The following is a 10,104-nucleotide window of genomic DNA, read 5'->3' on the forward strand; positions in this document are numbered from 1 at the left end:
ATATTCAAATTTACTGATCATCCTTGAGCAGGCATCTTCACTTTGACATCTCCGGCACACAAATGTTTAGATTTAACACCACTGTTTGCTTGCTGTGTTGAAAGGATCTTTTATCAGTTGTCAATGGAATAATAAACTCTACCAAATATTATTTAAACTCTGGGCTAATGGTTCAGAGCAGATACACCTTTGAAGAGAAGGTTTGATTTTGTTTGCTCTCTATTTTCAGGTCCATTATAGAGATGAATAGCCTGTTGATATTTGCTGTGCTTGTTGCCTGCTGTGAATATAAGAAAGTCTTTCAAACTGGAACGTAGGTTGAGGTAATTTATGAGCTCCCAGATACCTGTAGTCCCCATGCTTCAGCTTACAAAATTCACATTGGGTTTTCTTTTTAAGATGAACTAATCATTATTCTTCTTAATACTTAGTGCTATAGTCTTCTCTACACCTTGGGAAGTAGGTGTTGTTATTGCCATTTTTATGGATGAGGCTACTGAGGCAAATTTTAAGGGCTTGATTTAAACAACTGCTGAAAACCCATAGCTCCTTTTAAATTCCATGGGAGCTGTGGGTGCTTAACACGTCTTAAAATCTGGCCCCATGTGACTTGCCCAAGGTCGCTGGAGGTTTCAGTGTCCGAGTTCCTGGGTCTCCATCCTGTGCACAGATCTCTGGATTATGCCTTTCTCAAAGGGCTGCAAAGCTTTTGCCAAAAGCTTTATGAAGAACCTAAAGATTCGCTCAGTTAATTTTAAAGGGAAAGCAGTACATTCCATTCCACTGCTGGTTCCTATGGCTAGGGTTCTGTGTTTTCACTACATCAGTTGCTAATATCACAAGCACCTAAACCAGAGAAAGGAGCTGTTATTTTATGTGCCATCAGCATCTGCAACGCCAGTGCCAATGTAGAATCCTGAACGCAGATCCTAGCAGGTAAGTAAAGAGGAAACTGATTTACAAAGATTCCGTCTGAGCTTGTGTTTGTTGGTAACTTCCCAGACTACACATACATTTTGCTATTGCTCTGGGATTTTAAACTATTTTTGTTAAGCTTTGCAATTTACCTATATCTCTTCTGCTTAATCATTTTGAACATTGGTCCTAGTCCTATAAAGGGGACATTTCCCTCCCTTCCAGTGAATTTAATGTTTCCCTTTGTTCTTTTGCAGATGTCAGCATGGCACATGGGAGTGCTTTGGAGTTTAACAAAATGATTAAAGCTGCTACTGGGAAATGTGCCATGTTTTCCTATTACGGATGTTACTGTGGATTAAGTGGAAAGGAAACTGCACTAGATGTTACTGAAAGGAGAAGCATAAAATTCTGTCTAGCTACAGAAAAACACTTTTCTGGGCAAGAGCCAGCTACTATCTGTCTGGGGTCAGGAAGACATTTCCCTTATGGGCAGGTTATTTTGTAATTGTCCCTTATGGGTTTTTTGTACCTTCCTCTGAAATATCTGATACTGGTCACTGTCTGAAACCTCTATTCTTCACAATCACATTCAAGGGCACAAGCTTAACTCTAACCTTAGCAAATTTAAGATACTCTAGTAGGAGGCGTGCTGTCACTTTAAAAGTCTACCCAAAAAGGTGGGAGGTAAGAGGGTAAAGTGTCTAACTTTAACTGAGGGACTGGATGTGTGCATCGTGGGTACTTGTATGCTGGCACTGAAAGAGGGTTTATTGTGCAGACGACAAGTATATAACTGTATTTGGGTATAGTGGGGTTTGGGTGGTAAGGCATGTGAATTCTGGTTGTCTTGGGTATTCATTTTGCTTTACCTGATGGTGGCCTTTTCCCTATAAGGCTTATTTAACGTTTTTCTCCAGTTTAGGGTTGAGTTAGGGGGAGAAGGTGTGAGAAGACAAGAATAAAATATCCCAACTCTCGTATATAATGCAGTGTAGAGAAAATTTTGAAACTTTGTGACCCAGGCCTGATTTTTGTATGTTTCTCCCTCAAGGTGCTGCTATATCCCTGACTGCTGTTAAGGCAAACGAAGAGAAAAGAACTTTAAGCCGGTACTGACGAAATAGAAGTTCAGCATCAGCGATGGAAAAAATCATCTGCAGTGAGTACTTTTCTGCTGCATGGACAAATTGCATTGCAGTTTCTTTATTGCCCTCAAGTCCATCTCCATTTTATCTTTGGATTAATGTTAGAGGGGGCCTGGAAAAGCCAAAAGAGTGAAAATTGTTCGAAGGGCTGGGCTAATGTAGCTACTTACAGTATGTGACCAAGGGTAGAAAGAAATGTCAGCTCTCTCTGGTGATGCTACTACAAAAACATCCCAGCGTGCAGTAATGCCAGAGGGCCGATTCTTTGCCCCAGAACAGTGCAGTAAACTCAAGAATATAAATTCCATCCCAAATTTAAGATAATCTCTCTCTCTTGATAGCCGTATTGCATTCTGGGATGTTTTTGCAGCAGCATCCCCACATAGAAAGTTGGTTTTTCTCTTCTTTGTAAGCTTGGTTACATGCTGTAAGTAGGTGGTCTAGATAGATCATTTCTAGGTAATATTAAATGATAGGCAGACTGAAACATACATGTGGTAATACATACGCACGCACACACATCATTGTGGGGGAATAACATAATAATAGTGGAAAATAGCATACAAAGGGCCAAATTCATCCCTATGATAATTCCATTGACTCCTGCAGATTTGCAGGATGTAGTTGGCCCATTGGCTGTTATTTTCAGTACTGTTTGTACAATTTCTTCTCTCAGCATTCAGCACCGTCTCCACCCACTAACTAAATCAGCTCATTAAAGCAGGTACAGAAGTGTGCTTGTTAAACTTCTATAGCATGTAAACTACTGAATACTCCATTGTTTTTCTTTTAATCTTTCTAAGAATTCCCACCTCCGAGTGATCAAACATTTATAGCTATTGTTATCTTTTCGGTGGCTCATACACAAGGCCTTCAGTTGAAACCCCACCCGCTGTGCTGAGTGGCAAGCAAGAAATTCCACCCTGCAGTGCCTGCCTAAGTAACCAGCACAGCTAGAGATAAGGAATGTACACAGTGAAACAGCAACGTAAAAACCTTCACCACGTCAACCATGCTGCACATTATGGAGGTTGACACTGTCAGATCTTGTAGTGTAGCTACAAATCAAAGTGATTGGGCAAAGACTCCACTTCAACCCCACTTCTGTTCACTCTGTGAATATAAGACTAGTCTGTGGGCTCATTTTCCTCTCACATTGGTGCAAACCCACAATGAGGTCCAAATCGATTCCTGTGTTCCCTTTGGTCGATGGCTTTATGCACTATTAGACTCCACAAGGAGAGCTGCGTGTTATTTGGGGCCCCTTGTACTCCTCTTGCTTGAGGGTCAAGATCAGCTGGGATGCTTGAGCTGACGGGGCATAGATTTGCATGTCAGGAGGCTGGCAGTATGGTGTTCATGGTGACTCTGGAACTCAGCCACCCATCCACCCACCCCCATGCGGCAGAGTCTACGTTGGATGACCTTTCAGGCACTTTGCCTGGGGAAACAGCTGATCTTTGAATTTCTTCGGGGGGGTCACTTGGGTGGGGAAGGCATTTTTCCTTCTCCGTGGAAGTGGGAGGAAAGGTTGTCAGTTACCAGTGTGTCAGTGATACTGACCATTGATGTGTGCTTACATTGTTTTATCCAATGTGCCAAGAAATGCTGTCCTCCAATGAATACTCTCTGATCCCCTACAGGCGCAACTGGCTCTGCACACCCCACAGGGGACACCTGTGTGGGGGGCGTTTGGGCTGGGTGACGTTCAGGGTGGGAGGGGAAATAGGACATGGGGTTCTCATGCCCTAGTGATTCTGGCTCATAGGGACCATTGCCGCTGGAGTTTATCTTAGTACGAGAGGTCAAACTGGCCCCAGCAGCCCTGAAGTTGGCAAGGCGCAGGGCACCTCCCCTTCAGCCCTGTCTCAGCCCTTGTACCAGCACAGGGATGAGCTTTGGCCAAGCAGAGGGGCACACGCTGAAATCCAAAACATACATAAATTATCCATAAAATAGTAAGGGAAGATAGTGAAGCTTGCCCCGCTCTGGTGCTCCAGCCGGGGAGAGCGTTTGGGGATGCTCTGTGTGGTTCCCAGAAGCAGCGGCCTGGCCCCACTCCAGCTTCTATGTGTAGGGGCAGCCAGGGGGCTCGGCTCTGCATGCTGCCCCTGCCCAAGTGCCGCCCCCACATCTCCCATTGCCTGGGAATCGCAGCCAATGGGAGCTTCAGAGGCAGTGCCTGCGGGCGGGACAGCACGCAGAGCCACCTGGCTGCGCCTCCGCTTAGGAGACGGAGAAGGGACATGCCGCTGCTTCCGGGAGCTGCTTGAGGTAAGCACTGCCCGGAGTCTGCACCCCTGAGCCTCCCCCAGCCTTGATCCCCCTCCCGCCCTCCAAAACCCTCGATCCCAGCCTGGAGCACCCTCCTGCACCCCAAACCTCTCATCCCCAGCCCTCACTCCCCCACACCCCAAACCCCTGCCCTGATCCCTCTCCTGCCCTCCGAACCCCTTGGTCCCAGCCTGGAGCTCCCTCCTGCACCCCTCATTCCTAGCCCCACCCCAGAGCCCGCACCCCCAGCTGGAGTCTGCACCCCTTCCTGCACCCCAATCCCTTGCCCCAGCCCTGATTCCCCTCCCGCCCTCCAAACCCCTCGATCCCAGCCCAGAGCACAGTCCTACATCCCAAACTACTCATCCCCAGCCGGAGCCTTCACCGCCCCACCCCGCCCCAGCCTGGAGTCCCCTCCCGCACCCTGAACTCATTTCTGGCCCCACCCTGGATCCCGCACCCCCAACCAGAGCCCTCACCCCCTCCCACACCCAACCCAAATTTTGTGAGCATTCATGGCCCACCATACAATTTCTATTCCCAGATGTGGCCCTCGGGCCAAAAAGTTTGCCCACCCCTGAAGTAGAGCACTTAGCACAAAGGGGAGGTAATCTGGTGTAGGTGCTAATGGAACATAAGGGCTAGCCTGTGATTTTAGGCTACATGTCTGTGCAAGGTAGGAAGGAGGAGTAAATGCTGATTTACAGCAGTTGAGGATCTGGCCTACAATTTAAACTTGGCTTGGTGGTGTGTGTGTGTGTGTCTGTCTCCCTTTTTGAGAGCCCAAGAGGAAAAGAGGGTACAGCACCCGCAGAGTTAGTCCTCATGGTACTGCTCCTCATAGGATTTAACTGGGTGAATGGTGATGACTGTACAGCTCACTAATATCCTGCCTGAGCAACTTCATGTCCATAGCTACTGATACCTCCACAGACAGGGTACATAAAAGCCAGCACCTTCTATTGCTTTAACTGTCCCCAGGGAAGAGATTGCTTCACTTGGCAGCTTGGTGGTCTCTGAGGGGTTGAGGAAGGGGCTCGAGTACTTTGGAAAGAGGAAACAGCTGTGCTTTGCAATCTGTTGTGTAGCCAGATGGCGAGTAAAACTTTATTTAGCAACTGGGGGTAGATCCTTTGCAGAAGAAATTGAAGTAATAACGGTATCCTTTGTTATAGCTGCTTGCTTCCTTTCTGAAACACAGGACCGCTGTCCGGTCACAGTCACACGCTTGCTTTGCACAGGTGGAGTTAGTTGTATTCCCTGCAGGAACAAAAGCATTTCTCACTCTACAACTCTTGTGCGGTAACTAAAAGGCAAGGAACCCACTCGGAGGCCAGGTGCCGAGCAGTTTGTTCCTTCCTGACCTTCAGCGCTCCAGATGCATGGATGAGGTGTAGCGAAAGAGGAACGAGGCAGCCCTGTTGCTCTAACACTGCCGGGAATGTTGCGACACTGCTGTTGGCATGGCAGCAGCTGAGAACGCTGCACTGGTGCCATCGGCACTGGATTTGCTGCTCCGTTGCCAGCTTAGGTGCCTTTCCAAATTAGCAGAGTGCAGCCGATTCTCCCCTGCCTCGTGTAGCCCACTGGTGAGTGTGTTACATGCCCCTCCTCTGTACTGATCCCCAGAGGCTTTGTGTTGTAGCTGGGGCAGTAACAGAGCTTTAGCAGCTCATGCATCTCACTCAGGAGGTCTCAGTTCCCAGTGTGTGGGCCAAGATGGCAGCTCTGACGGTTGCAGTCACGCCCACTTGGGCGTTGTGGGTATAAAATGCTAGAAAATCAGAATGGCAACATTTTACACCCATCTTCTTAGGTGTAAATACAGTGACCGATGAGGCCCAGTGGCTCTGGCACTGCAGCACTGGAATGCAAAGGCACTGCCGATCCATCACAGCTGCCTGCCTTGGAACTGACATTCAGTCAGTCACAGCTCAGAGGTCCTTTCCACTTGCTCTGCAAGAGGTCACCCTAATTGCCTTGGAGGTTGTGAGAAGAGGTAGGTGGGGAGGAACCAGAAGGACCTGAAGTACTTTCCCCACCCCCAACGCTAGCTATCCTGGAAGTGCTTTGCTTCTTCCCAAAAGCCCCTCTGTCCGTTTCTCTTTAGGACACATTTGTTCCAATGTCATTGTAAAAGGTTCAAGCAAGAGAACGAGGTCCCGTAAATCACCACGGTATCCGTGGCCATTTTAGCCATGCAGAAAATACTACTCACAGCACATAACGTCTTCGTTGATGATGGAGTATTGATAATCATCAAAAAATGGGTGACAGCTCTGTTTGGTTAACTCCTTATAGCAGCAATCATGGGCATGACAGCACCTTCAGGGAGACAGAAACACAGGAATAGGGTGGAAAATGTGACTAGGTGAAGTAATGTCCAACATCACCACTACTAGAGGGGAGAGTGTGAGTGAGCCTCCCAAGGAACAGAGTTTGGGCTTGGTTTGGAAAAACACCCAGGAGCTCAGATGTTTATCCCAAGTGATGTTCTTAGCGCTGCTCTGTGCCTCAAATCCAGCTCCTGTCCAAAGCTGGGTGAAACTTTTTGAACAAAACTTTTTTTTTTTTTTTAGCAAAAAATGCAGATGTGTGTTGACTGGAACATTTTTGTGAATTTGTTGAATTTGCTGAATAGTTTTGGTTGGAGGTGGAGCCTTCAAAACTATTTAGGAAAAATTGCAACATTTCACTTCAAAATGAACTGTTCTGATTTTTGATTCATAACTGTTTTAAAATGTCCTTCAATTTTAATTTAAAAAACCCTAACATGCCAAAAATCAGATCTAAACAAAACATTTAGTTCAACTTAAAACTACTTTTTGATTTGCCAAAACATTAAAGTTTGTTCTGGAGGTGGACTGAAATGACTGGTTGGTTGTTTTGTGGCAGCAGACTGAACCAAAAAATACATTAGATTGAAAACTCCCTAGGGCAGGGCCTGTCTTTGTTCTGTGTATGTACAGCTCCTAGCACAAAGGAGCCTATCCTGAGCCAGGACCCCATTGTGGTATAATACAAATAAATACTATTACTACTAATCACACAGTTCTATTGGCCTTTTTAAGATTCTGGGGATGAATCACCCCAGCATGCCTTGACTACAAAGGAGTTTCCATTCTCACATAAGCTGGAGAGTTGAGGCGCTCTGCCCCAGAGTGCTAAAGAGCTTAGTGCAGTTACAATCCTAGGATTTAGATGCCCAGCTAACTAAATCAGTGCATTGCTAAAATTAGTATTGATACTAGTAGTAATAATAATGGATGCTAGTATTGATACCAGCAGCATTGACCTGAACCAAAGCTTACCAGTCTGTCTTATCCAGAGGCTGCCCTCTCCCACCCAGTCCACAGTGGCATCCATACCCATTGTAGGAAATGAGGGCACTTTTCCCAGTAATTCTCCGGATCATGAATTTGAAATCGAGGAGGCTGCTGTGGATCATGGTCAACACTGCGAAAGAGCAGAAAGGGCTTTTCACGAGTTTCCAAGGAGATGTTTTGCCTTCAAGGAGAATCATTTCCCTGATCCCTCACCTGACATGCGGAGGGAGGTCAAAATCACTAATATTGATTGTTCTGCTGCTGCTTGCACATTAGCTCTAACCCAGCACAGGGAGGAAGGGTAGTCTAGTGGTCAAACCACTGCCAGGGAATCAGGTAGGGTGACCAGACAGCAAGTGTGAAAAATCGGGACAGGGGTGGGGGGGTAATAGGAGCCCATATTAAAAAAAAAAAAAAAAAAAGGCCCAAATATCAGGACTGTCCCTATAAAATCGGGACATCTGGTCACCCTAGAATCAGGAGATAATCGGTTCAATTCCTGCTCTGCTACAGATTCCATGTGTGACCTTAAGCAAGTCACTTAGGGCTGAATGTAAAAAAGAAGATAGGTGCCCAAACCCCAGTTCCACGACCACTGTAATGCACAAAACTCCTGCTGAAATCCTGTAGGTGCCTAAGTGTATGTCTTTCTTTCTTTCTTTTTTTTTTTGGTTTGGGGGTTTTCTTTTTTTTTTTTTTTTTTTTTTGCAGTACAAGTTCCTTCAGCGTCTGTGTTTGTCTCTGAGCATGTGCACTGCTGCTTCCCCGGGGGGGTCTAGATGCTTATCTCCCACCTAAGCCCCAGAGTGATTCACAAACCAGGGACATTCAGCCACCTCATTGGCACAGGGGCCTGATCTGGTAGGGATGCTGAGAGGTCTCCTCCTAGATCAGGCCCCTCAGGCAAGTTCATACAAAATAGGGGGAGGGGGCGGGGCCCAGGATGACAACAGTATCCCTTGAACTTTTAGCCCAGTGGTTAAGGTGTTCACCTTGGATGTGGGAGACCTGAGGGGGAGAAGGGATTTGAACAGGGAGTGCTCTAACCATTGGGCTCTGGCATATTCTGATGTGGGGAAATCCCTCAATCTCTCCTGTTGCACTGTGGATAACTAGAGTCAATGGTGCAGGGGGCCTGGATCCTGGTCTCCCACATCCTGGGTGAGTGCCCGTATCCCTGTGAGCAAGGTGGGGCTTAGCACACGCCCCCTGGTTGGCACCTCCCATTGGCTACCGTAGGCGGCTCCCTGCCGATCATGCTGGGTTTGTGGTTCGGGGTCACAGGCACCCATCTCTCCCCACTCATTGCAGAGGAGCGTAGGTGCCTAACTCAGGCTTTGTGTATCGCAGTGGTTTCTCCCAGGTACCTAACGCCTCTTGTGCATTCAGGCCTTAATCTCTCTGCGTCGGTTCCCTGTCTGTATTAAGGTGGTCATAGCTCTTTCCTTCCTCCGGTGGGTGCTGGGAGGATAAAGACACTTGGATGCCAGCGTAATAGGGGCTATATAAGTAGGTCATCTGCCCTGGCACTGTTTTCTGCCTGTCACTGAAATAGTCTCATGATCTCAACCAGGCCAGTCAGGGGCAGCTTGGAAGCTAATGGTAGCTGTGACTCAAACTGATGCCCCCAGGTATGTGGGGGGGCTGAGCTGTGAACAGATGGGCTTGTTTTGAGGGGCTGCAATGCCCTCTGCTGTACGCAGTACAAACAAGCTAGCCCCGTCTGCCACGACACAGTTCCAAGGCATCTGATGACGGTGTGACCGTCTCCTAGCAGGAAGGAGCATCTATAGTGATAGGCACCAGTGTGGAGGCGGGGAGGAAAGCGTATTGATAGACTACATCCTGCAAGGTGGCACTGACCCTTAACCCCAGCGGAGACGCTCAGCAGTGTTGTTTCTTCTGCAATTCTTTATAAAGATGGGTCAGAACCTCTGTTCTGAACAGCCCTGCGTTGTGAGCAGGTTTGTAAGCCTAATGCAGAGCTAGAGTTCACTAATGGGCCCAACCCAGGACTAACTTTGGGGCTTTCAAAATATGAACTCGCAGCTTGTGGCTTGAGCCCCTCTGTAGCTCCTTGGCAAGATGGCGGCCACTTTGCTGAGGGAAGCCACGTGGCCTGCCCTCTGGGGATGGGGGTGTGGGGTTTCCGGTACTCACTGCTGGCTGCCAGTATTGCCATTAGGAAGAGTTTCCACATGTCCGTGCAGAACCTGAGGAAGAAATAGACTCTGGGGTCACGTCTGGAGCCAAGTGAAATGTTTCAGATGAGGAGCTTATTTTCAAAAAAAAAAAAAGAAAAGAAAAAAACATTGGGGGTAATGAACTATTTGCAAAGTTAGAGAAAAGTATTGGTTGAACAAAAAATTGAGGGAAGGGGGGGCTAGAATTTTTGGAAATGTAGCTGGATTGACTTTTTTTTTTTTTTTTAAAAAAAAACC

General features: G+C 47.3%; 1 protein-coding gene across 1 annotated transcript; it reads right to left on the reverse strand.

Moving 5' to 3' along the window:
• Positions 1 to 5,448: 5,448 nt before the first annotated feature.
• On the reverse strand, positions 5,449 to 9,875 carry PLA2G2F (phospholipase A2 group IIF). The gene is made up of 4 exons (XM_024208377.2): positions 9,824 to 9,875; positions 7,649 to 7,793; positions 6,556 to 6,662; positions 5,449 to 5,597 (listed from the first exon to the last, which is right to left on the reverse strand). Exons 1-4 carry the CDS (start codon positions 9,861 to 9,863, stop codon positions 5,449 to 5,451), a joined length of 441 nt encoding a protein of 146 aa, XP_024064145.1. The 5' UTR covers positions 9,864 to 9,875.
• Between the last annotated feature and the right edge of the window lie 229 nt (positions 9,876 to 10,104).

The sequence above is a fragment of the Terrapene carolina genome, unplaced genomic scaffold, assembly GCF_002925995.2.
Source record: "Terrapene carolina triunguis isolate 2854851 unplaced genomic scaffold, T_m_triunguis-2.0 Scaffold714, whole genome shotgun sequence".
Classification (NCBI taxonomy): Eukaryota; Metazoa; Chordata; order Testudines; family Emydidae; genus Terrapene; species Terrapene triunguis.